This window comes from Temnothorax longispinosus, chromosome 1, assembly GCF_030848805.1.
Source record: "Temnothorax longispinosus isolate EJ_2023e chromosome 1, Tlon_JGU_v1, whole genome shotgun sequence".
Taxonomy (NCBI): Eukaryota; Metazoa; Arthropoda; class Insecta; order Hymenoptera; family Formicidae; genus Temnothorax; species Temnothorax longispinosus.
In genome coordinates, this window is record NC_092358.1 from 167610 (window position 1) to 195431 (window position 27822).

Consider the following 27822-nt stretch of genomic DNA (forward strand, 5'->3'; position numbering starts at 1 on the left):
TTTATACTAAAGAGCAACTCTCTCTCTCTCTCTTGATAAGGTTTATCTTATATTCTATTTATTATCCACATATATATTAATTCCATTTATTTATCAGATTTTTATTACATTTATTTCTCTCTGTATATACTTTACATTTATTTATTATAGTAACTAAAACTACTTTTATAATACATATCTAAATAAATATATTAGCGTTAAAATATATAGTATTTAACGATAAATGTATTATACAAGTATTTATCTAACTGATTCGAAGAAGCACATCAACTAACGAAAACGACTTCTTAAAATTAACATATAAACAAACACATATTATTTATGATCTATGATCTTCCTGTAGATATCTTTGTCCACAAATGTTCAAAAAAAAATGTGTAACGGTACGAGTCTATCAGTTCCGTGAGGCACTGTATTTACATGACTTATCTATCAAAACATCAGAGGTTGGCATTGTAGTCAGTATTCGATAATCTTTCGAGATGGCAAAACGGCACTTACGCTGAGCTATTCCTGATAATAACGACTTTCGTGGTGACAACGCATACCGAACTTAATTGCTGCACAGAACAGTATTTTAATCAGCACACCATTGTAATATACAAAGTAAGTCGTTAAAAGCAATAATAATTAATTATTTATCTCTCATTGAAAATATATTTATATTTTTTGAAAGACAAAATACACACACATAATTAAATTTTATTTTATTTCGTCGAGATTATCTATTCTCATGGATTGTAAATTTTCATTTTAAATATATATATTTTAAATCAATCGACATATTTTGTTTCTTATTGTTGCTGCGTGAGCTGGCAAAATGAGAGCTGGAAAGAATTAATATAATTTCGAAATCTTAACACATAGCGTTCCGAACGTAGAACAAAATTTAAAGTTATACAAAAGACGAGATTATTATTATTATTGATAAATAAATAAAACAATTTTATTGATAATTATATTAATAATTTGTTTTAGAAATTAATCAGAGATTCTTTATTTATTCTATATTTTTACTTTTCGGTTCATTTATTATTTAAAAACTGAGGAACGAAAATTATACATATATATGAGAAAGTAAAAAGGCCAAATTCGAGGAAATAAAGGCTGCGGTTTGATTCACGTTCACAGCATTGTAACGATCATTCTGTCTACGTTGCACATCAAATATCAAACGAAGATAAAGCGATGCTTACAGCGCTGTGAGCGTGAATCCGATCGCAGCCAAAGAACGTTACTGTTAAAACCTAGCTTCTATAGTTTATTGTCCAAATATAGACAGAACATTCTGGACGTTTCAACTATACTAAGTTTCTTTCAATAAATTAAATTATTCTGTGTTTAGAATATTTCAACAATAACACAACTTTTATTTGCTGATACTTGGCCTCTTGACTTTTTCATATTGTTTTTACATCTGACAAATATTTATCTATTGATTATTTGACAATTATAACTTCAAAATTCTATCTAATAACTTCCGAGCAAAAATCTCAAGAAATTTAATAACCAAAATTAATAAACATTAAATAAATATTAGGCAAAATATATTAGGACGCAAATGAAACACAAGGAACAAATTTATTTTTTGCTTTTTTTACAAACAACTGCTAACCGATATCTAAATAATTCAAATTTCATTAACAAAATGTATTTACGTTTTTTCCTTCTAATAATGAAATATTTTATACCGTCAAATCTACACACGTCACTTTTACATTAAGATGGCTAAAATCCTTTTCAAAACCTGATTAAATTAATTTTTTTTAATTTTTAAAAAATATAAAAGTAACAGAATAAATTACTTGCGAGTACATCGAGATATATCCAATGTTATATATAAAAAAATATTCATTATTTTGCCCGAAGTAAATCTTCTATATAGTTTTCTTGATAAAAGTTGGAATTATATTTTCTTCTTTTCCTTCTATTCTTTGGTAATTTCTATTTTCGTATCAAAATTAATATCAAATTACATTAATATGTAATATCTAATTACATTAAACTGAATTGTATTATTTGTTTTGTTCCAACGAAAAATTACAGACACCTAAGACGACGAGTACTAACATGGAAATCTTAAAATTGTTACTACATATCGGCCTAATATTGGCCACAGTCATGGGCTATATTATCGCTGATGATCCAAAATATATCTATCGTTTACCCTTACACGCAATACCAGTTGATTATAACATTAGTCTGATTATTCCGGATCTCAAAGAAGGCAACACTTTTCACGGTGAAACCAGTGTCACCGTCAACATTGTTTACGCATCCTTTTACATAAGCTTGCACTCGCAAGAATTAGAAATAAATAAAACGGCGACAACGTTGATAAACGACTCTATAATCTATAAACCGACAGCACATACTTATGACGATGAAACGAATATATTGACGCTACATTTCGAGAATGAATTGTATCGCGGTAATTACACCCTGAACATGAAGTTTGCTGGTAATTTTTCTCAGGGTGGTTTTCTAGGCAATGGTTTTATGAAAATTCCATACGAGGAAGGAAACAGCACGTAAGCAAACATTAAAAATATTAAAAATGTACTTATAACGTGCATTATTACCTTTATTTATTACTTTTATTTATTACCTTCTTTTACTTATTACACTTTCATCGTATATCAAACTTATAACATACAAAGTTCGGCAAGACATTGCTTAAACATGTAGCTTTGTAATTATTAAAACTGTTTTCCATTATGTAAGTACAATTACAATAAATTATTTGCAAGAAGTGCATGATGTAATGTTTAGAAGAACGTTTAACTTCAGTTAAAAATAAAACGGAATTTCTCTTTCTACTCTTAACAAAATAATTATTACGTATAATGTAATAATAAACGCAATAACTAGTGTTCCCCCTAAACTCTCGCGTCCTACTTGTCATGAGTGGTAAATTTGTCATTATTTGAAAAATTGTTTAAAATTACAGGTTGGCTGCAACGTGCCTCATGCCAAATAATGCCAGACGAATGTTTCCATGTTGGGACGAGCCAGCGATAAAAGCTTATTTCATGATCTCCGTGATGCATCGTCAAGAATACAGGGTATTGTCGAATTGGCCGATACGAGAAAAGTACAATGTAGAAAATGGCATGATGTGGACACACTTTGATCGCACTTTTACAATGTCCGCTTATCTCGTGGGAATTGTGATTGTATCTAATTTCGTTCGCATTGGAAACGCGGGCCAGCCCGTGTCTGTGTGGTGCAAATCGTCTTTGACATCACAAGCAAGATTCATGCACAGTATTGCCGAAAAGATCACGCCGCTCTTGGAGGAGTATACCAATAGAACCAAAGGGGTACCGAAAATAGATCACGTCATGATACCAAATTATCCCGTCGACGGCATGGAAGATTGGGGAATCATTATTTACGAGTAATAATATACGTAACTAGAAAGGATTAGTAATATACATAAGTAAAAAGATTAATATTAACCTTTTAGAGCTGGCTAATTACTTTTAGTATTCCACATTTGATAATTAAAAAAACATTTGTTTCAAGAATATTTAAATTTTATTTGCATATTTTCATTTTTAGATTGTCTCAAATTAAAGTGTTTAATTAATGTGTTATAATTACTAATTACTTCGAAATAAATTAGACTGCATGATAACGATAAGAAGGACTATGCTTAATCATTTTAAACAATCATATATATTATGTTATGTTTTGCCTTTTAGGGAATCAAAAGTTGTCTACGATGAAAGCAAAGATCCCACATTTCGGAGAAGGAAAGTAGCATCGTTAGTAGCACATGAAATCACACATCAGTGGTTCGGCAATTTTATCACCCCATCTTGGTGGTCTGACCTGTGGTTAAGCGAGGGATTTGCTGTGTTTTTCCAGGAGTATTTCCTCAACAAGGTTATTTAATATTACTAATGCAAGGTTCCTCTTTAAATAAAAAAACAGGACTTAAGTTTTTCCAAATTTTCATAAAATGTATCAAGACAGAGCTAAATATAAATATAATGGCACGTTCTTCAATTTGGAATTATAAATAAGATTGTAACCCATTCATTTTTCAAACAATTATAAAAATAATTTAATACAAATTTTTAATAAAATTGATGAATATTTTGTTTTTAGCATTTGCCGGTTTAAAAATTTGCGATCTAAGCTTATAATTATAGCACAATGGTTCCTAAACATATTTTAATTTTTGCATCCGTTACAATAAACATTTAATACAATAAAAAAATTTAACTCAAATTTTTATATTGATTATATTTTTGTGTTCAGCAATCTCCAATATTTAAAAAAATAATTGAACTGTATGTGATCTTCTCAAAAAGTTTAGGCGTAAAACGGTTAATATTTGACATGGATAAATTATAATAAAAAATAAAATAGTGAAGTTTTTGAAAGTGGCGGACAAGTAGTATATAAGCCTTTATATCTTTATAAATGCGAACTTTTTTCGAATTTTTATATTCAGCCATATCAGAGGATTATTTTCTGTAATAGATATTTGAAGACTGGCGGACAATGGATTTACTCGTTACTGGGCCCATACACGAGTCTCTTTCTTTAGATATTGGCTTAATGGATTCTATTAAATTGAACCTTCACAACTTGGATCATGGCACACTCTTTGGTAATGAAGTTTATAAAAAAGGTAAGATTATATATATGTAAATATATTTAAACGTGAATATCTTAATGCAGGTAGCACGAAGAAAGAAGAACAGAAAGTTAATTAACAGTAAACAAATTCTCTTTTTACGCAATACCTCCACATTCATTCATACGTTATATCTTAATTTTACAATATACTTTATATGTATTATATATCATAGATTAATTATTAATCGATATTTTATGTCGTGTATTTTATCGTAGCTCCAGCTATACTGCGCATGTTATATCATGTAGTGGGCGATGAGGTATTTCGAAAGGGTATCACCAAGTACTTTGTTACAAAGTAAGTGCGTATAACGTAATCTAATATGATTAACACATATCAGTATTAAATATCATAAAAATAATATTTTATTGTATTTACGTTAGAAAATATAATACGCCACGCATCTGAAACATAAATCTGTGCGTTTAATATACAATGCTACTGATTAGAGACTATACTTTAGTCTTTAATTATAATTTAACTAAGCTAGTTTTAAAATATATTCTTAGTTCCCACATGTGTATTAATTAAATTGTACACTAATACTCACGTTGATTCTTTAAAAGTAAATTTATATACAACATATACGACATTATTTTGTTGTTGACAATGTCATTTTTCAAATTTAGACAATATATGGCGGTCACTTCCGATAATTTGTGGAGCGCCATACAAAGTGCTAAAAACGAAGCTTCTTGGGTCCCTCATATGCGAGATCAAAAATTCAAAATAAAAGAAGTGATGGATACATGGATAACCCAAAATCGTTATCCTGTGCTGTATGTGACGATAAATTATGAAACTGGTGAAATGTATATAACACAACAATGTGTCCGCGCAACAGAATGTATCAATAATAAATGGTGGATACCCATATCCTACACTGACCAGAGTTTTCTGGCTTTTTCCAATACCATGCCCAATAATTGGTTAAAACCAGACGAAACTCTTCGAGTGCAAATCAATACAAGAGGTTGGATTATCGTCAATCTACAACAAACTGGTATAATATAAATTTTACTCTTCTATATCAATTTATTTGCTTCATCATCACGATATTATTCAAGTTCTTATGTATTTCTTTATTAAAAAGAAACTTCAAAATTTATGTAATTATATTTTTCAAAATCTTGCAATTTATCTTGTAAATTATTAATGTACACTTTTTTGTAATATTTGTAAATTATACATAACGTTAATTTGTTTAATACGATAAAGAAAATGCGAGTATTTGGAAATATATTTTGATAATTTCAAACAAAAAAATTTAATAACAAATTTAATGGATAATTCGACAGCATACTGTCGTGTCCATTATGATATTACAAATCTGGAAAGAATCATACGTTACTTGAATTCTGAGAAATACACGAAAATACACGTTCTCAATCGTGCTCAAATTATCGATGATGCGTTTGCCTTTTTGCTGGAGAATCAATTAGATAGCTCTGTATTCATGAGTCTTATAAACTACCTAAGACGAGAGAGAGATTATGTGGCATGGCGTCCAATGTTCCGAATTTTAGCACAGTTTTTTAATTACTTTTCACTGCCAGAGAGCAAAAGTTTCAAGGTATGTAATAACAAATTTATTATATATATATATATATATTTATAATAAATTCACTGTAACATATCACTGTAACATATAGTCTTATTATCATGTAGCAAATATATATATATATATATATATATATATATATGAATCACGTCACTTCGCATGTATATACCAATATAAAATACAATATTATCTCATAATTTCTAGTCACACATGGTAGAAATCTTTGATGGAGTTCTTCAGCATGTGGGATACGAAGAAAATCCTGATGATGATGATATCACAAAGATGCTAAGGCTAGATGCCCTGAAATGGGCATGTATCGTCGGTCACGTAGAATGTAAGAGAAGGGCCGCTGTTAAATTGAGCGAACATCTCGCGGATCCTGATACTCACAAGTAATTTCTTACGATTATCTTATAATTTATATTTGTGCGTGTGTGTTGCGGGCGCACGTATGCATATATATGGATGTAACCGATTCCTTATTTCTCCAAATCGTCGGACATTCTCTTTACTGTTTCTCCATAATTTCTATTCTTGTTCTAATCTCTAATGCATAGAATAAATATGCGAAACACGTAAAAATATATGTACATGTATAATAAGAAGTGTTGTTATCGATGGACTCATCTTTCATTTATTTATTCACTGTAACATATAGTCTTATGATCATGTGGCAAATATAGAGTGACAGAACAGCGCACGACAGAAACTCAATTTTGCTAAATAAGATTTACCTAACAGAACAGAAAAAATACAAAACTTGATAAAATAAAACGTCGGTTATGGGTATGAAATGCATGTAGCTCTTTTCCATAGACACATATGTATTTTAGAGTTCCACAATGGTGGCAAGATTGGACGTACTGCTTTGGTTTAGCGGTAGCTAACAGGACTACTTGGGATAAAATGATGGAACTATATCAGCGAACATCTGATAAGAAACTTTGGAAAACATTGAATTGTGCTGAAAATCCTGATAACATTATCAACTATTTGAATATTACAGCAACAAATACTACATTATTTAGCAATCTGGAGCATGCATTTATCTTCAATTTCATTCTTCAAAACCATGCACGCAACGATCTGGTCCTTGACTACATATTAACAAAGTTTGATAATATAAAACCAAGGTAGTACATTTTTTTTTCTAAATATAAATTCTATTTCTTTAAGTTTATCTTATACATTAATTAATTTTTAAATAAATGTATTTTATACATAAATACGTTATTTTGTTCTTACAGATTATTTCCTACAAGTCTAACGATAAAAAATATCATTTCGAATGTTTTTTCTAACGAACAAATATCCAAGGTAGATTTTATAATACTAGATATCATACTAGATTCATACTTATTGATTTTCTATCAATAATCCTTTAACTGTAGCGCGCTTAAAATGAAACTTTCATCGTGCGTGAAATTATAGATTAATATAACTTTACATAATTAAATTAATATTTATAATTAATTCTGTTCATATTTTTGGGTTATATATTTATATCCTATAAAGCTATGTTAGAACTGAGTAATATTAGCGCATGGTTTAAAACATAAACTGAATTTTTGTAAGGTAATAATTAATTCTTAAGAATATTACCTTATTATGAATAAATATATATATATATATATGCCTTTTTTAATTAATAATGGATAATTAATAATGGATTTTCGAGAACGTTTATATACATATCTATTATATATATCTTCTGCAAATAGACAATTTCTTACGACACACATATACTTCCGCAGCTAAGGGATTAAATATATTTATATGCATACCATGTATTGTTATTGTCTATGTTAAATAAGAAATTATATTTTAAGAAATGGTTGCATAAAAATAAATTACTACATATTAATGATAAACATCCTTAACATCCTAATCTGTTTCAGGTGAAAAGATTCGCAGAAACTTATTTCAGTCAAGATCCAAACGCTTTGTCAAGCATTATAAAGCTGATAGAAAATCGTAAAAATAATCTTAAAGAGTCCGTAGATATTTTTACAAAGCGATTTGGAAGAAATCAAACTTAAGTGACCAATTGATCTGATCAATCAAAAATATCGAATGTGATGCAAGACATACAATTACCTACATAATTTTTCAAACAGTATCATTTTTATTTGTTATTACCTTTTTGTAAATAATTTTTTAATAATTTTTAATTATTTTTAATACTTTTAATTCTTTTATAATATTTAGTATTTTATTAATAGTCTGGAAGCTATTGATAAAATCATCTATAAAATTTTACTGTTTTATAATTAACAAATAATTTATATAGTATTAGGTTTGATGGTGTTTGATATTTTTCGTAAAATATCTTTTATAAACGCACTAACATTGATTTATTACTCAGCATAGGAGATAATGCGAACGAATTGTTTCAACTGAATATATAATATTTTGTAGATATTATGTGATAGTATCATTTTCTAATAGCGATACCTACATATGTGTTAATAATAATTATAATCGTTGTTTGACTTTAAATAGAAAACGCGAAATAATGACGTCGCATTGTACTAAACATTGTAAAAAACTTTACTTAAACAGTACTAATTACTGTATGTAGAATAAACGTTTCTATTAACTTCTTATAATTTGATATTATTCATAACCCTCACTTTTATCATCTTACACATTGCATATTTCCGTATACTTTATATATTTTTATTTCGTCTACTATACATATTTTATATATTTATTAATTTTTCGGAATATATGAAGAAGTATGAACAATTTGTAATATTTATACTAAAAAGCAACTCTCTCTCTCTCTCTCTTCATAAGGTTTATCTTATATTCCATTTATTATCCACATATATATTAATTCTATTTATTTATCAGATTTTTATTACATTTATTTCTCTCTGTATATACTTTACATTTATTTATTATAGTAACTAAAACTACTTTTATAATACAAATCTAAATATATATATTTGCGTTAAAATATAGCGAAATAATCTTTCAGATTAAGCATATTCCGTTTGTATTAATAATTTCAGTTATCAACAAAATTTCAAATTCTTGTGACATATATGTATAACATATAATTTTTTGCCATATCTGTAATTGATAATAAATTATGCATGTGCTTTATAATTTTTACTCTACTGTGTTTCTTTAAATATTTTTATAACTTTGTAGCTAAATATGTTAAATTTATTATAAAATTCGCAATTATATAGTACAATTATAATATATACGTTCGACTAAATTCAATTTCTCTTATTAGCTTTGTGTGAATTTCTGAAATTAAATGGCTATAATTTATACAATATAAATATATTTTTCAAAAAATGTATTATAACTGTTTTAATTATAAGCTTAATTCTCAATAAGCTTTTCTTTTCCAATCGTTTATAACTCAGTGACTCTGTGCGCCTCGATGTTTATTATCGAGAACAAAAAATTCGTAGTTCAAAATTTGATAAGAAACATTTTCTGTATCGACATAATCTTACAGCTAGTATTTAACGATAAATGTATTATACAAGTATTATCTAACTGATTCGAAGAAGCATATCAACTAACGAAAACGACTTCTTAAAATTAACATATAAACAAACACATATATTATTTATGATCTATATGATCTTCCTGTAGATATCTTTGTCCACAAATATTCAAAAAAATGTATAACGGTACGAGTCGAACAATTGCGTGAGGCACTGTGTATTTACATGACATATATGTATCTATCAAATCATCGAAGATTGACATTGGGAGCAATCCAGCAAGCGACACAAGTGTTGCTTTGTTCGTTACTCATTGCAAAAAAGAAAAATAAGACGACGTTAGTGTCGACTTGTGTCGTTTGCTAGAAAGCTCTCATATTTTAGTCAGTATTCGGTGTTCTTTCGAGATGGTCGGACGGGTCAAACGGCAGTTACGCTGAACTATTTCCTACATATTAACGGCTTTCGTGGCGATAGCGCATAATTAATTGCTGCAAAGAACTGTAGCTTAATCAGCATACAAGTGCAATACACAAGGTAAGTCATTAAGAGCAATAATAATTAATTAGGTATTATATTTCGTTGAAGATACAAAGAAATATATAAAACGTAATTTTTAAGTAATTTCGACAGACAATACACGATGAAATTTAACTTTATTTCTTCGACATTACTTATACTTATGGATTGCAGTAAATTTTCATTTTAAATAATGTATTTTTTTAATCAGTCGACATATTTTGTTTTTTATCGTTGCTGCATAATGAAAACTGAAAAGCGAAAAATTTAATATAAATTTCGAAACAATCTTGATACACATAACGTTCCGAACGTAGAAAAAAATGTTAAACAAAAGACAAGATTATTATTGTTATTGACAAATAAATAGAATTAACTGCGGTCATGCGATAACAAATGTTAATTACTTTTGTTCTTTGAAGTAATTTACATTATTTCCTATATTTTTTCCTTCAAGTATATTCAAGGCACAGAAATGATAAGCGAAAGGAATTCAACACTGCTATAACCGACAACTAAATAATTCAAATTCTACATATTATAACAATATATTTACGTTTTTCACTTCCAATGAAATATTCTATATAGCCAAATCAAAAATATACACACGTCGCGTTAGATGCGTAAAATTCTTCTCGAAAACTGAATAAAATAATTTTCTCTTAATTCTAAGAAAATATAAGAATAACAGAATAAATTAATTCCGAGCACATCAAAATATACATCCAATATTCTATAAAAAAATATTCATAATTTTCCGCGAAGGAGGTCGTACATAATCGCCTTGATAAAAGTTGGAATTGTGTTTTTCCTTTTCTTTTCTCCTCTGTTCCTTCGATTTTTGTATAAAAATTAATATTAAATTTCAATAACTTGTACCGCATTGTATTATTATTTGTTTTCTTTTTAACGAAAAATTACAGAAACCTAAGACGAGTATTGACATGGAATTCCCAAAATTGTTATTACATATCGGTTTAATATTGGCTACAGTCACGGACTTGTGTGTCGCTGATGATCCAAATCCAATACATCGTTTACCCACCAACTCAGCACCATTTGATTATAACCTTAGTCTGATTATTCCGGATCTCGAAAAAAGCAATACTTTTCACGGTAAAATCAGAGTCACTGTCACCATTTTTCGCGATTCGTTTAACATAAGCTTACACTCGCAAGGATTAGAAATCAATAAAACGGCGACAACGTTGACGAACAACACAGGAACATATAAACCGACGGAACATACTTATGACCATGAAACGAATATATTATCGGTACATTTCGAACAGCAATTGTTTCGCGGCACATCTTACATCCTGAACATGAAGTTTGCTGGTAATTTCTCTCAACCTGATCTTTTTGGGCTCGGTGGTGGTGGTTTTATAAAAATTCCGTACACAGACGAGGAAAGATACAAAAAATATAACAGGACGTAAGCAAATATTAAAAATATACTTTGTAACGTACGTACGTAAATGCTATTGTTGTTACCTTATTTATTTGTTACTTTTACTTATTACCTTTTTTTATTTACTACTTTCATCGTTATCGACTTACAACATATATAAAGCACGGCGAAACACAGTTTAAAATGTGTATCCATTTTATTATTCAAACCGTTTTCTAGTTTGTAAGTATATTTACGATAAAGTATTTGCAAAAAGTGCATACAACGTTTAAAAGAATATTTACTTTGGTTTAAAATGAAACGACAGCAGAGTACAACATTTCTGTTTCTACTCTCAACAAAATAATAATTACATACAATATAATAAACATATAATATATAAACAATAACTAGTGTTCCTTAACTTCTCGTGTCCCACTCGCTATGAGTGGTAAGTTTGTGCTATGAGTGGTATTTTTGTCCTTATTTATAAAATTGTTTAAAATCACAGGTTGGCCGCAACATACTTCATGCCGAATAAAGCCAGACGAATGTTTCCATGTTGGGACGAGCCAGGGATAAATGCTATCTTCTATATCTCCGTGATGCATCATCAGAAATACATGGCATTGTCAAACTGGCCGATCCGAGAGCAGTACAACGTAGAAAATGACATGAAATGGACACACTTTGACCGCACTAATTTAGTGTCCGCTTATCTCGTGGGAATTGTGATTGTATCAGATTTTGATCGCGTTAATAACACGGACCAGTCCGTTAATGTGTGGTGCAGATCGTCTTTGACATCGTCAGCAAGATTCGTGCAGAGCATTGCCGAACGGGTCACGCCGCTCTTGGAAAAGTATACCGATAGAACCAAAGGGGTACCGAAAATAGATCACGTCATGATACCAGATTATAACACCGCCTCGATGGGAGATTGGGGAATCATCATTTACCGGTAATATTGATAACCAAAGAGATTTATTAATATGTACATGAATAAAAGATATTAATATGAAGCTATTAGAACTGACGAATAACTTCTAGCATTCAAATTTTGATAATTAAAAACGATAAAAAACATGTGTATTTTATGGATATTTAAATTTTATTTATATATTTCCATTTTTAGGCTGTTTTAAAACAAATTAACGTATTTAATTGATGTGAATGTCACCCTTTCTTTCAATGATATATATATATATATATATATATATATATATATATATATATATATATATATATATATATAAACACATTAGACTGCATGCTAACGATGAAAAAAAACTAGGCATAATCACATTTTGAATATTATATTATGTTTTGCCTTTTAGCGAATCAAAAGTTGTCTATGATGAAAGCAGAGATCCCACATTTCGGAGAAAAGAAGTGGCGTCGTTAGTAGCATATGAAATCGCACATCAGTGGTTCGGCAATTCCATCACCCCATTATGGTGGACTGACATGTGGTTAAATGAGGGATTTGCTGTGTATTTCCAGGCGTATTTCCTCGACAAGGTTGTTTAATATTACTAATGCAATGAATTGCTCGTTAAATAGAAAAGTTGGAAATGCACTTTATTCTCTAAGATCAAAATAACATCCATTAAATATTTCTATATTCTTATAAAATGTATCAGGACAAAGCTAAATAACTAATGGCAATTCTTGAATTTAGAATTATAAAAAAGATTGTAACGCTGTTCTTTCCGCGAATAACTAGAGCGAAACATTTAATACTAATTTCTATTAAAATTCGAGAATATTATGTTCTCAGTACTTGTCTCCTCCCAAGCTCATATTAAAAATTTACTATTTTTAATCTCTTATGTTTCAACATTATTTTCATATTTGACGATACAATGATTATTATTGTAATAGTTTTATTAGAATTTAAACGTATTTTATTTTTCGCATCCATAACAATAAATATTTAACAAAAAAAATTTAACTTCTAGAATTTTTATATCTTGATTTTATCTTTGTATTCAGTAATGTACATTACCTTAAAAAATAATTAAAGTATGATCTTCTAAAAAAAAATTATATACGTGAAACGGTTAACATTTGACATAAATAAATTACAATAAAAATTAAAATAGCGAAGTTATTAAAAGTGGCGTACAGGTAGGTTTGTATCCCTATAAATGCGAACTTTTCTTCGAATTTTTATATTCAGCCATATCAAAGGATTGTTTTCTGTTATAGTTGCAAATTGGATTTAAAGATTCGCGGTCAATGGACTTATTCGTTACTGGAGCCATGCACCATGCTCTTTATCGAGATGCTGGGTTATTGGGTTCTGTTACATTGAACCTTTATGATGACGATACCTTGGATAACCAACTCTTTGTTGATCAAGTTCGTGAAAAAGGTACAATTATGTAAATAAAATGAAACTATCGTCCATGATTAGCTTAATGTAGAATAGCACGAAGACAGAAGTGGAACAGAAAGTGAATAGACAACAAATTCTCGTTTTGCGCAATACGTTCACATATGCCTTATTTTATGTATAAAAGTATATAAAATATACTTTATACGTATTATTAATTAGTATTTTATGCTGTGTATCGTAGCTCCAGCTATATTGCGCATGTTACATCATGCAGTGGGCGACGAGGTATTTCGAAAGGGTATCACCAAGTATTTCGCTACAAAGTAAGTATGTATGTACAATGTAGTCTATTATAGTTATTACATATCGCAACATTAAATATCATAAGTATAATGTTTCTTGCGTTTACGTTGAAAAATATAAAACGTCACATCAGAGACATAAACTTGTGCGTTCAATATCCAATGCTATTCGATTAGAAGAGACCATACTTTATTCCTTAATTATAATTTGACTAACGATAAGCTAGTTTTAAATCATATTCTTAGTTTCTACATATGTATTAATTAAATTGTACATTAATGCTCACGTTTGATTTTGTAATAGTAAATAAATACATACGACGTATGTGTTATAAGCTAATGAGAATGTCATATTTCAAATTTAGGCAATATTCGGCGGTCACTCCCGATGATTTCTGGAAGGCCATAAAAAGTGCTGAAGACGAACCTTCTTACCCCCCTAGATATCGATATTATATTAATATCAAAATAAAAGAAGTGATGGATATGTGGATAGTCCAAAATCGTTATCCTGTGCTGAATGTAACGATGAATTACGAAACTGGTGAACTAGCAATAACACAAAAATGTTTCCACGCAACTGAAGGTACCAATAATAAATGGTGGATACCCATAACCTACACTGACGAGAGCCGTCTGAATTTTTCCAATACTATGCCCATTTTTTGGTTAGAGCCAGACGAAACTCTTAGAATATCAATTGATACTCTTGGTTGGATTATCGTCAATCTACAACAAACTGGTATAAATCAATAAATTTTACGCCCTTTTATATCTATCTTATTTGCTTCATCAACACAAAAGTTTTACAATATATTCAAGTTCTTAATATATCTTTTTATTAAAAAGAAGCTTCAAAATTTATATAATTATAATATTCTTCGATACATTGGTGAATTACATTGATAATTCATTGGTGAAGTACATTGGTAATGTACATTTTTTTGTAACAATTGGTAAGGTGCAAATTACATAAAATTTATTTATTACAATAATCAAAATGTCAGTATTTGAAAATATACCTTGATAATTTCAAACAAAAAGATCTAATAATAAATTTAATGGATAATTCGACAGCATACTGTCGTGTCTATTACGATACCGGAATTTACGAAAAAATCATACCTTTCTTGGGCTCTCAAGAACACACGAAAATACACGTTCTCAATCGTGCTCAAATTATCGATGATGCATATGCCTTTTTGCTCGAAGACCAACTAGAAAGCTCCATATTCAATTATCTTATAGCTTACTACACATTTGAGAGAGATTATGTGGCATGGCGTCCAATGTTCCGAATATTAGAACGGAATGAGAAGTACTTTTCACTGCCAGAGAGTAAAGGTTTCAAGGTATGTAATAACAGATTTTATAAAGATAAAAAAAATATTTGGCTCTTTAATTTGGCCAGTTCTGCATTTATACATTCACCGCTTTGTCATAAAGTCTGTCGCGGTCGGTTTTATAATCGCACAATCGTAGGAAACGTTTTAACTAACATTAATACGAATGGACGTTAGGGAAACTTAGGCGCAAGCTCACCAATAATCCTTGTGAATTCTAGTAAATGTTTTAACAATTAAGGCAACAATTACTAACGAAATATATATATATATATATATATATATATATATATATAATATATACATACATACATTGTATATATGAATCACGTCACTTCGCATGTACCCCAACAAACTAATATAAAATTCAATATTATCTCATGATTTCTAGTTATACATGGTACAAAACTTTAATGGGGTTCTTCAACATTTGGGATACGAAGAAAATCCTGATGATGACGATCTCACTAAGTTACTAAGGCTAGAGGCCACGAAATGGGCATGTACCGTCGGTCACGCGGAATGCAAGAGAACTGCCGCCGTTAAATTAAGCGAACATTTGGCGGATCCTGATACTCACAAGTAACTCGTTTTATGTGTGGTCATGATTATCTTATATTTTATATTTGTGCGTGTGTGTTGCGTATGCGCGCGCACGTATGCATATGAATGTAATCGATTCCTTTTATTTCTTCGAGTCGTCAAAATCAGACAGTCTCTTTATTGTTTTTTCTTAATTTTTATTTTTGTTTTAATACATAAAATAAATATGCAAAACAAGTAAAAATATTGTATCGTATATAATAACAAGAGACGTTATCGATGGATTCATCTTTCATTTATTTATTCATTCACTGTGTTCACACGTATTAATCTTATGGTCACGTGGCAAATATAGAGTGACAGAACAGCGCACGACAGACACTTAATTTTGCAAAATAAGATTTACCTAACAGAACGGAAAAAAATACAAAACACTTGATAAAATAAAACGTCGGCTATATGCGTATGAAATGCATGTACCTCTTTCCATACACACATATGTATTTTAGGATTCCATACTGGTGGCAAGATTGGACGTACTGCTTTGGTTTGGCGGTAGCTAATAAGACTACTTGGGATAAAATGATGAAACGATATGTGGTAACATTACCTAATGACGATCTTTTGAAAAACTTGAATTGTGCTGAAAATCCTGATATCATTACCAACTATTTGAACATTACAGCATCGAATACTACATTATTTAAGGATCTGGACCATGTATTTATCTTCAATTTAATTCTTGAAAACCATGCACGCAACGATTTGGTCCTTGACTACATATTAGCAAATTTTGATAATATAAAACCCAGGTAATACATATCTCTTTACAAATATATATTCTATTTTTTTTTAAATAAATTTATCTTATACATTAATTATATAAATATATTATTTTGTTCTTACAGATTACTTCCTGCAACACAAACGATATTTACTATTTATCAGAATGTTTATTCTAACGAACAATTGTCCAAGGTATAGATTTTATGATTCTAAAATTCATACTTATATTTTTCTATTGATAATCCTTTAACTGTAGCGCGCTTAAAATCAAACGTTCATCGTGTTTGGAATTATAGATTAATGCAACTTTACATAATTAAATTAATATTTATAATTTATTTTGATCATATTTTTGGGCTATATATTTGTATCTTATAAAGCTGTGTTTAAAATTGAGAAATACTAGCGCGTGGTTTAGAACTAAATTTTTATAATATGGTAATTAAATCTAAGAATATTACTGTGTTGTGAATTGATAATAATTGAGTACTGAATATTAATATACATGTACATATAAGTATATGTGTGATGTATGCCTTCTTTAATTAATAATAGATTTTCGTGGATGTTAATGTATATATTTTCTGCAAATAGAAGACAATTTTATATATGTACTTCCACAGTTAAGGGATTAAATGTATTTATATGCATACCATGCACTATTAGTGTTATGTCAAATGAAAAATTATACTTTATAAGATCGTTGTATAAGAATAAATTACTACTTATTATTGATAAACATCCTCAACTAACCTGTTTCAGGTGAACACATTTGCGGGAAAATATTTCCATCAAGATCGAGACGCTTTGGCACGAGTTACATTTATGATAAAAAAGCGTAGAGATATACTTCAAGCGTCCGTAGATATTTTTACAAAACGATTTGGAAAAAGTCAAACTTTAATTGATCAATTACAAAAATTAGATTATGATGAAGAAGACGTCAATAGTGGGTTGATCAATCAAGACGTTGCGTCTGTTACAATCACGATGGATCAAGACCTATCTGCATAATTTTTCAAACAATACTATTTTTATTTATTATTACTGCTTTGTAAATAATTTTTTAATCATTTTTAATTATTTCTAATATTTTTATAATACTTAGTATTTTATTAATAGTCTGGAAGCTATTGATAAAATTTTCTGTGACAATGCTGTTCTGTAATTAAATATATTTATATGTCATATTATATCGTTATACTGTTATAATATGACATATTACTGTTCTGTAATTAAAAAATAATTTATAGAGTATTAGATTTGATGCTGTTTGATATCCTTCGTAAAATATCTTTTATAAACGCACTTTAGTTTTATTACATTTGATATAGAGCTCATGCGGATGAATTTTTTAAATTAAATTTATAATACTTTGTAGACATTATGTAATAGTATTATTTGCTAATAATGTACTTAAATTTTAATTATAATTATAATTATAATCGTTGCTAGACTTTGAATAAAAGACATGAAATAATGACGTCGCATTGTGCTAAAAACTTTATTTAAACAGTATTTATTACTGTATAGAATGAAAATTTCTGTTCATTCTTCAAAGTTTAATATTATTTACAATCCCCATTTTCATCATTTTATTTATTGCATATATTTTCGTCTACATTATATAATTAATTTTTTTGAATATATAAAGTATCAAGTATGAATATTTTGTATCACTTTTATAGATCACTCATGTTACAATCGCAATATTGAAAGGTTTTATTTCCAACCTTTATACTAAAGGGCACAACTTGACAAGGTATATATTTCATAATCACAGATTTCATATTTATCGGATTTTTATTAAATTTATTTTTCTCCATGTATGCTTTATATTTATGTATGTACTATAGTTAGCTCAAACTACTTGTACCGTACGAATCTAAATTAATACATAATCTATTAGCGTTAAAATATCGAAATAATATATTTCAGATCAAGTATATATCGTTTGTATTAATATGTTTTAGTATGATTTCAGTGATTAATATAATTTTTATTTCTTGTGACATATATAAAATATATTTTACTGCCATTTGGTTAGTAGTAAATTACGTATGTGCTTTATAATTTTTACATTACCGTGTTTCTTTAAATATTTTTATAACACTTTGTAGCTGAATATACTAAATTTAATATAAAATTGACAATTATAAAATACACCTTGGACTAATTGTTTTAATTCCTCATAGTAAATTTCTGAAATCAAATAGCTATGATTTGACGATTATAATTTATACATTATAAATATATTTTTTGAAAAAATATACATACTATGTTTCAAGATATTTTCATCTGAATTTTAATTATTATTAAAATAAGATATGTACATTTATTATTTATGTTTTTGTTAGTTAAACGCGTTTGCATTACTTCCTTTGAATTGAATATTATTGCGATATCGAAGTTTTTAACTATGATATACAATTTTATCCGTAATATATCGCACAAGACACCTTAAAGTCGAACGTGATTCGATATATTTCGCCTCTAATTACACTTGCAACTTGGTATTTGTATTATAATGTAACTAATATTTCTCATATAGAAATGACAACGAGAGAAAGACAACAATATTTATAAAATAAATCTTTTGCCTTTAATATAATTACGAATCTATATTACCTGATCACCTGATCACTTGAAAATCTTTCGCCATATATACTTCATAGTTACTAATCGATATAAATTGTATCTTATATCCATTTTATGTAAATTATCTCACATTATAAAATATGTTTCAAGCAGCCAAGATCTCTCAGATGCAGCAATATATCAGCAAGTATTTTACATACTTCGTCTCCGCCGTCATATTTATGCTTCTTTGCATATCCCAACGCGCCTAGACTAATTGTGTCTTGTACTATCGCTTCTAGTTTGAGATATCCCAATATTGCCGGTAAAAATTGGGATACGACAATAAAACCGAAGAGAGCGCCCCTCCTAAAATCGTCCAACAGAGCGTTATATGAATATTTCTCAATGTCTTGAACGCCAGCGTCCAGCAAATACTCCATCAGCGCGTCGTGATAAGCCCGCATGATGTCGAAAAATTTCTCTCGTATCTCTTCATTCCAGCAACAGTTGTAGAAATACGTGGAGAGATCGACGACGGGCGTCGAATATCTAATAAGCGCGAAATCGATCAGCATCGCGCGATATCGTCCACCCTCATCCGCCTTGAAGAGAATGTTGTTCAATAGAAAGTCGCCGTGGCACATCGTGGCCAGAGGTTCAAGCGGCTTTATTATCTTCATCATCACTTCGTCAAACGCGTTCGTAAGGATGGCTTCCATCCTGTCGCAGAAAGCTGCATCGTAGCCTTGTCTGCGGAGATATTCCAGCGATCGCGTCGCCGTAACATTGAAACAAGCTTCCATCACGTATCCTTTCGCGTATCTAGGCTCTTGCAGTCGCGCCACGACATCGAAGAACTTTTCCCGCTGCAGTTCCTTCATGACGTACCCTTTACCGTGAAATCGTCCTAACTCGCGCATCGCTGCCAACGTGTACTCGAAAGGAGCGTTGTGTGGGTACGAGCAAGAATGATATCCTCGTTCGTTAACGTTCTCCAGGGCGATCACGAAATCGGTGGGCGACCGTTTTTCGGCGTAGTAACATCTTGCGTAAAAATGCATCTCGTTCGGTTGGACGTACGTTTGATAGAACAGAATCTCGTTGTCAAATTGAAAATCGATGCGACCTATGTGGATGAAGTTCTTCGTGGGTCTCTTTAGCACCATAGACAATTCCTCGTTCTGATCGTTTTCTTTATTCTTAAACTGCAGGCGTACGTAATATATGGTTGTCACTAGAAAGTTGATAGATTTGGAGATTTCGTATCGAGCTTTGTCAACGTCCAATCCAAGATTCTCGATAATCCTCGCCATCACCTGGTCGATCCATCTCTGAGAATCTTCGACGTGGGAGTCGTGGGACATTTTCTTCGAATATGCGATTCGTGTAAATTAATGATAAAATTTGGATTGTTGATCTAGGAGAGTTTGTTGCCTCGACAGCTCGAACAGTACTAACGTAAAGTGGTTTCCCGTAAAAACCATTAATCGGTTTGCTTTTCTGCTGACGGCGCGGTGGCGCCGGCGCGGCGGCGTGCATACCTGACGCGAGGCACGATCGTATTTTTTGACGACCAGCTAGTTTTGTCTTATAAATAAGCATAAAATCGATATAAAGAATGGGAGACTGACAATGCATATCACACAATGTTACAAAAATAATCAAGCCACATATATCAATACATTATGCAAAGACAATGTCAAAAGATAGTGCCTTTTATCAGCTGTTCACTATAGCACCCCAGATAACACTGAATAGAAATTCATAGAGACTTCGTTTTAAGGAATACATACAGAAAAATAAATATATGAAGAATTTCTGAGAAGAATTAACGACATCCACCGTTCTAAATAAGTATTACTATCTAATGAGTATTAGAATACCCCCCCGACTCACAGTACTGAGAATACTTAAAAAATTCATGAGGAATATGCATGTACAAATCCTATCTTATTTTTCCGTCAAATCCGGGTAATCTCGTTGGATATAAGGGATATAGATACTCTTTGCTATTCGGTATCCAGACCTTATTATGTTAGTTACCAGTTATGTCCGTGTTATATGTGCGGTATTATGGTATAAGACAGAGAAAATCGACATGAAGAGTGGGAGATTGATATTAATGCATAATGTATCAAAAATAATCGAGCCACAATCAATACAATATGCAAATACAATGTCAAAAGATAGTACTCGTGCCTATTATCAGCTGTTCACTACGTATTCAAAATACTATGACGGACTGTGGCGATGAAGTCACGAGCATGCGTCAAATGCTTGAAATTGTCTCCGTAAAACGACTGACAAAAACCATCGATTGAACTATCCATTTATTTTTTGACTGGTTTAAATCACAATTGCGTTAATATTTATCATTTTTTAGTTAAGTGTTAATATGTCTATTTATGGTTTAGGAATACGTAGTGTAATGATAATTAACAATTAAATTAATATAATATAGAAAATAATATTTTACAGTATAATCATAGTAACTTATAATCATTATCACAGAGCTAATTGATAGTATATTCCGTACGTTTGTCTATTTTTTAAATAAAAAAAACGATTGTTCCGTTCATAAACAGAAAGCAACGAAATTCTTACATCTCTAGTGTTATATCAAATATAAATATCTTAATAATAATAATAATTTATATTCTCGAGTTTTAATGTAAAACCTAATGATATTACCATGGAAATAAATAAAACACGTATGTTACAAATTTTGGAAATAAAAAAACTTTCGAAATAAAAGGATTATTTTCAACTCTCTTATTATATTTTACGTTTTAGAATAGTTTCAAAAAATATAGTTTAAAAATAGTGCATTAAACAAGATCTATGAATGCGCTTTATTCTAAACATTTAACTAGAATAAGTACAAGTGTAATATAAAAAAATATTTATAATAAAAAGATATATGTATATACATGCACACGTATTGTTATTCTAAATGTTCAGTATTCAAGTTCACGTTATCGTCTTTTATGCGCATATAAAGCGTTTTACTGACAGTCAAAAAATGTTCGTCAACAATCGATAATGTCCTTACACTTCAATTAATCTCAGACTCACTGAGCTGCACTTGATAATCACGAAAATTTATCTACAGCTGGCTATCTTCGATAAAATCGTTGATTTAAATTTTTTTTATTTATTATTAAAAAATCTTTATTTGACTTTCTATTCTTTTTTATTTGAAAAATTTCGTATATCAATATAAAATAGAAAATAAGTATTATCGAAAAAAGTCGATAATACTTTCTTTTCTATTTTATATTGATACGAAATTTCGAATAGAAAAAGAATAGAAGGTCAAATAAAGATTTTTTTAATACCGAATATCGATAAACCTCTCTAACTCAGACTTCTCCCTTTTTGTTATTTTTTTATATAAACTATAAACCGCATTCTCTCTAATCAAAATCGTCGCGTTTAATCTCGCGAACGCGAATATATAAATTTAAAAACTATAATGTAAAAACATAAAACAACCGAAATTTAAAAATTAACTGATCACTCGATCAATAAATTAATACATAGACAAAAAAATTTTAGTACAATCCAAATCGCGAATCGCGAACCGAACCGCGAGAATGAATGACGTGAGATCCAAAAGGGACGATAATTTCCGAAGCAATATATTCACGCAAAAAGTATCAAGCAATAATCAATATAATGAATTTATCGTATTCTCGCGCATGTGACATTTGTCTTTATAAATTTTCACATATAGGTATCATGTATATTCATATAAACATCTCGTTATTTTATTGCAAAATGTTATTAAAATTACATTTAATACGATATATGAAATATGTGTCATTTCACATTATATTATGCATTTTAGTATAATTGATATAAAAACTATCAGTTTTGAGACATTTCTATATAAAGAAATTATTCTGTCCCGCGACGGAATATTTATTGGATCTCATGTCATTTTATTTCATTTATTGATGCAAATAACTCAAGCTATTAGATAGATAGACTATAAAAGATTAGGATAAAATTAGCGCGTTATATATATGTATATATAAATAAAAATAAATATTTTTTAACAATCATTAATGTGATTGTTAATTTATATATAATGAGATTCTTCAGAAGAATATGTGAAACGTGAACTAAAATATCTTTTGATCTTTTTCACTCGATCGTCCGTGATACATCCATGTTAAATTTGTTTATACATTTTGCTTTCTTGCACCAATTTTTGTAATATTTAATCCTGGAGGAAAGAAAAAGAGAAAAAAAGGAAAAAAATCATTTGTGAAAAAATACAAATTGTTGTAACAATAACTTTTTTTATATGTAATAGTTTGATTTATTTTATTTTATTGAATCTATCTATTCTTTATTCACAGATATTTCTCTTATTAATTTTTATTTCTTAAATTACACGTAAGCTATCTCTATCTATTGCCTACCTGTAGAAAATTATTATTATTGTAGGTATATCTAAAAAATATCTAGAAATATTTTTAAAACCTTATTTCCCCGAAAAATAAACGTCAAGGGAAAACTCAAGTGTTATGAGACAGCTCATATAAAAAAAATATTCTATTTCTTGTAAAATTTTATTTTTATTCTTTATCTCTTTCTATGTCTATTTTTCAATAATTATTTTAAAAACAAATTTAAAAATGTAATTAATTTAATAAATTTAGTTAATTGATAACAAATATAGATACTTGACAATAAAATATACATATATTTCAAAATTCCAATGAATCACCTATAGGGTACACTTGGCGGTTAGTGTACTATGCGATAAACATTAGACGCTGCATCAAATAAACGATGCATCGACATAACGAGCTCTGTTGTGAACTCGACATGTGCTAACGCGAGAGCATTCTTCCATAAGCACAATAAATTGATAAATGATAGAGTTCCAGGATTAATTATTTAACCTAGTCTGATTTATAGTCTATCCATTTCAGAGGGCAACGGATCTGTGACAAGTCGCATTTATCTGCATTATTAGATGGGAATAATACATAAATAATGTACAATCTAATATATTCACACAGATTCGTTACCCCATTATAAAAAAAAATTCGTCACTCACCGGCCGATGCGCAACGGGCGGAGTTATCAGCCGCATAGCTACGATGATACTCTGTAACATACAAACATAAGATTTAAATTAAAGAAGCGCTCAAAATAATCAACATTTCAAAAAATAATTCTTAATTCATTAATTGGCCTCTAGGCTGCGTTCGGGGAGCGCGTTATTAGCGCTATTAAATCATTCTGTCTTTATCGCTCATCAGAAGTAACACAAGGATAGAATAAGCAAATAGCGCTAATAGCGCGCTCCCCGAATCCAGCCTATAAGTCATATCTTTAAATAAAATATTTAGCAATACAATTATCTGTTTACCGAAAAAGATCTTTACAAGAATATAATCTTAGATAATTTCTCTGTCTTTAATTACTTTTAACTTATCAAAATGTAACAATTCGAATAAATAGAAACAAATTATTAATTTTATGTAGCTAAGCAGAGGTTATATTACTTACCCCAAGGTTGCTCCACCGGTGCCCGTTGTCTCTCTCGGACCTCCTCCTCCTCTCAGGACGTCAGGCTCTCCTCCTTCTCTTCTCACCGCACAGGACACTCGCGAGAAACACTCGCGGATAATAAATTCACAATCGCCCACGGACTAATTATCAATTAAATTCTCTTTCGCGCGATACTGTTCGGCACTCCCGATTTTAAAGCGCGCGCCATCTATGCGCATAAAGCGTTTTACCGACAGTCAAAAAATGTTCATCAACAATCGATAATGTCCTTACACTTCAATTAATCTCAGACCCACTGAGCTGCACTTGATAATCACGAAAATTTAACTACAGCTGGCTGTCTTCGATAAAATCGTTGATTAAAAATTTTTTTTATTTGTTATATTAAAAAATCTTTATTTGACCTTCTATTCCTTTTTTATTTAAAATTTCGTATCAATATAAAATAAAAAAAAAAGTATCGAAAAAAGTCAATACTACTTTTTTTCTATTTTATATTAATTGATACGAAATTTCGAATAGAAAAAGAATATAGAAGATCAAATAAAGATTTTTTTAATACCAAATATCGATAAACCTCTCTAATTCACAACAGACTTCTCCCTTTTTTGTTATTATTGCTGGCAACTGATATTCTGTCGCGGGCGAGAATCTGATCTGTCAAGTGTCAAATGGAAGTGTTTTCTCGCCATCTCGACCGTTAGAGGGATATTTCACGATTGTCAAGCTACAACAAAAGTGAGAAAGAGAGAGAGAGAGAAAAAAGAAAATCCGGCATTTAATTATGTCGTAATTATACGCTCGAGATGTGTCGGTGGCGTGCGACACGCGCAATTAAACGAGATTTATCGCGACGGAGATTAGGTTATGACCCGAGCATCGGCGAGTAGAGCGACGATCTCCGCTGCGGGTCGCGCGTCACTCCCTCACGTTCGCCCTGACGTTGTGGGGGCCGATGGCACGGCCCTCCGTATCGGCGCAATGCGACCTGGTCGCGTCTTACATGGACGGGGTCCACGTCAAGATCGCGGAGGCCTACAAACCACCGAGGAAGATTGGCCTACCCGCGCCGTACAACAACCGATTGCCCGATGTGTCGAAGCTGGTGTACGACTTCAGCTTGGAAAGATCGGTACTCGAGAAGGTAGGGAGTAATCGTTTTTTCGATACTTTAATAAATCTATGCAATGTACACGGATGGTCCCATGACTTGACAGTTTCCAAGCGAACTTGTCCCTGACCTGATTAGCCCTGATTAATTGATTTGTGATCAGATGTGCGAGTGGCGCAAGGCTAGACAGGCCTGCAGCAAGGCGCGTCAGGCTCGACTGAAGGAGAAGAGGAAGAAGGAGGAAGAGGAGACTCCTCCGTCACCTCCGCCGCTGGATTGCGCGAAGCAACCTATCAATGCGCCACCCGCATCGGAAACAATACTCACCCCGCAGCCGCTGTCACCCCCGGCGAACGACCTTCGGGATCTCCACGTAAAGACGAACGGGGGTCTGGACTTCGCCGACTTCGACAACGACACGAGCAGTCCCTTCGACAATATGGAATTAAAAACCATCAATGACATGGAGGAATTAGCGCAGGTTAATGAAACGCTTGGTTACGCTCTAGCTTATTCGAACAAGTACCGCAAACGACTGCTCGGCGGACGATCGAATTTATCTTACTTGATACTTTTTGATCGCAGGTTTTACAACCTAGATTGCAATGGGTACCCGCGGGAAAACTGGAGAATATTATAAATGAATTAAGGGTCGATGACAAGTCCGAGGTTTGTAAGGAGGAGAAAGCCGATACGGAGAGTCCAGCGGACGACGAAGCCGACGCGGACGCGCATAGCAACGAAAATCACCGTAGCGTTTCGGCAATAATGCAGGAACTTCAAAAGGAATTGGAACGGCCTGTTATGGAGGTAACGAAATCCTCTTTTTTTTTCCTTCGTCGCATAATATGATTGATTCGATCAGTTTTTCTTTGCGATAGAATTGGAAGCCGTGGCCCGATTTGGAGAGTCCGGACAACGACGCGCATGTTACAACGAGGCACAACGACTCGACGTCGAATCACGAGAAACCGTCGGCGGATTTGTTATCGGGCATGACGGAGAGTGATCTAAAATTAGTCATGCAACTGGACGATATGGGATTTCCCAAGTGCAGAGCGGCACGCGCGGTATTGGAAATAGGCCGAGCGAACGAGAAGAAGATCGTGGAATACCTGTTGGCCGTTCAATCCTTGGAGGAGATTGGCGTCCCGAGTGATTATGCCGAGAAAGCGCTGACGCTCGCGCAGCACGATCAATCCAAGGCGAGGACCTACTGCGAAAATTTGTGCACGTTGAAGGATCTAGGATTTCCCGAGGACGAAGCTTTCGCGGCATTAGTAAAGTGTAATTTCGATCGTGACAAAGCGTTGGATCTTCTGATCGCTTGAGTGGACGATTTGAGTCACCAGCCACGAAGCGAGAGACTATAGAAATTATTTTTTTTTTTTGCGACTCAATTTCAATGCGAAAATATAGCAAAATAGAGAACTTGAATTTTTATATGTCGCATGAAAGGTACATCGAGTCATAATCACAAACGTATATTTTAATAAAAAAAAAAAAAATGTTATTAGTGAGACTAGTCTTGAATAATGATACCTCAAAGAAACTACATGTAATAATTTAACTCGATAATCCGCCGTTATGTCATGGGATTTGTTCGTTGAATTCCTACTGGGCATTATTGAACAGTCGCTATTGGTAGCCGCGACGCTGCGAAATAAATTACAATTACAACAAGCTA

General features: G+C 31.1%; 5 protein-coding genes across 6 annotated transcripts in view; 3 read left to right on the forward strand and 2 right to left on the reverse strand.

Annotated features, from left to right (window-relative positions):
* LOC139814054 (uncharacterized) overlaps positions 1-25481 on the reverse strand; it is a 68418-nt gene extending 42937 nt beyond the window's left edge. Inside the window, exons 1-2 of the mRNA XM_071780019.1 lie at positions 25022-25481; positions 24567-24617 (exon numbers count right to left, since the gene is read on the reverse strand). The gene's annotated coding sequence lies outside the window, so the exon portion shown is untranslated. The remainder of the gene's footprint in view (positions 1-24566; positions 24618-25021) is intronic.
* Positions 334-8749, forward strand: LOC139817683 (aminopeptidase N-like). The gene is made up of 12 exons (XM_071785940.1): positions 334-606; positions 2047-2531; positions 2951-3400; positions 3708-3891; positions 4495-4645; positions 4870-4951; positions 5284-5657; positions 5953-6227; positions 6420-6610; positions 7052-7351; positions 7466-7535; positions 8117-8749. The coding sequence occupies exons 2-12, from the start codon at positions 2071-2073 to the stop codon at positions 8255-8257; spliced, it is 2679 nt and encodes an 892-aa protein (XP_071642041.1). The 5' UTR covers positions 334-606; positions 2047-2070; the 3' UTR covers positions 8258-8749.
* LOC139810394 (aminopeptidase N-like) lies at positions 9872-18347 on the forward strand. Of its 2 annotated transcripts, none has more exons than XR_011731316.1 (12): positions 9872-10225; positions 11131-11642; positions 12109-12558; positions 12935-13118; positions 13809-13974; positions 14180-14261; positions 14606-14982; positions 15318-15592; positions 15975-16165; positions 16636-16726; positions 16812-16938; positions 17035-17104. XR_011731316.1 is itself a non-coding variant. In XM_071773911.1 (12 exons), exons 2-12 carry the CDS (start codon positions 11152-11154, stop codon positions 17924-17926), a joined length of 2841 nt encoding a protein of 946 aa, XP_071630012.1. In that variant the 5' UTR covers positions 9874-10225; positions 11131-11151; the 3' UTR covers positions 17927-18347. The 2 variants fall into 2 exon arrangements, 1 of the variants encoding a protein (XP_071630012.1); XM_071773911.1 differs by adding an exon at positions 17675-18347 and having other exon boundaries at positions 9874-10225; positions 16636-16938.
* Positions 18365-21068, reverse strand: LOC139810401 (uncharacterized). The gene has a single exon (XM_071773927.1). The coding sequence runs from the start codon at positions 20854-20856 to the stop codon at positions 19642-19644; it is 1215 nt and encodes a 404-aa protein (XP_071630028.1). The 5' UTR covers positions 20857-21068; the 3' UTR covers positions 18365-19641.
* A 155-nt stretch (positions 25482-25636) lies between the features above and the next one.
* Positions 25637-27818, forward strand: LOC139814026 (uncharacterized). Its single transcript, XM_071779974.1, has 4 exons — positions 25637-26168; positions 26299-26616; positions 26721-26945; positions 27017-27818. Exons 1-4 carry the CDS (start codon positions 25980-25982, stop codon positions 27464-27466), a joined length of 1182 nt encoding a protein of 393 aa, XP_071636075.1. The 5' UTR covers positions 25637-25979; the 3' UTR covers positions 27467-27818.
* The last annotated feature ends 4 nt before the right edge of the window (positions 27819-27822 follow it).

Bases quoted from the DNA above. Each gene is read 5' to 3' on its own strand.
- LOC139810401 (XM_071773927.1), bottom strand. From the start codon at position 20,856: ATGTCCCACGACTCCCACGTCGAAGATTCTCAGAGATGGATCGACCAG.
- LOC139810394 (XM_071773911.1), top strand. From the start codon at position 11,152: ATGGAATTCCCAAAATTGTTATTACATATCGGTTTAATATTGGCTACA. The intron at 12,559-12,934 runs GTAATATTGATA...TTTGCCTTTTAG, and splicing joins TGGGGAATCATCATTTACCG to CGAATCAAAAGTTGTCTATG. The intron at 15,593-15,974 runs GTATGTAATAAC...CATGATTTCTAG, and splicing joins CAGAGAGTAAAGGTTTCAAG to TTATACATGGTACAAAACTT.
- LOC139814026 (XM_071779974.1), top strand. From the start codon at position 25,980: ATGGCACGGCCCTCCGTATCGGCGCAATGCGACCTGGTCGCGTCTTAC. The intron at 26,169-26,298 runs GTAGGGAGTAAT...ATTTGTGATCAG, and splicing joins AAAGATCGGTACTCGAGAAG to ATGTGCGAGTGGCGCAAGGC. The intron at 26,617-26,720 runs GTTAATGAAACG...TTTTGATCGCAG, and splicing joins ACATGGAGGAATTAGCGCAG to GTTTTACAACCTAGATTGCA.
- LOC139817683 (XM_071785940.1), top strand. From the start codon at position 2,071: ATGGAAATCTTAAAATTGTTACTACATATCGGCCTAATATTGGCCACA. The intron at 3,892-4,494 runs GTTATTTAATAT...TTTCTGTAATAG, and splicing joins AGGAGTATTTCCTCAACAAG to ATATTTGAAGACTGGCGGAC. The intron at 7,536-8,116 runs GTAGATTTTATA...AATCTGTTTCAG, and splicing joins CTAACGAACAAATATCCAAG to GTGAAAAGATTCGCAGAAAC.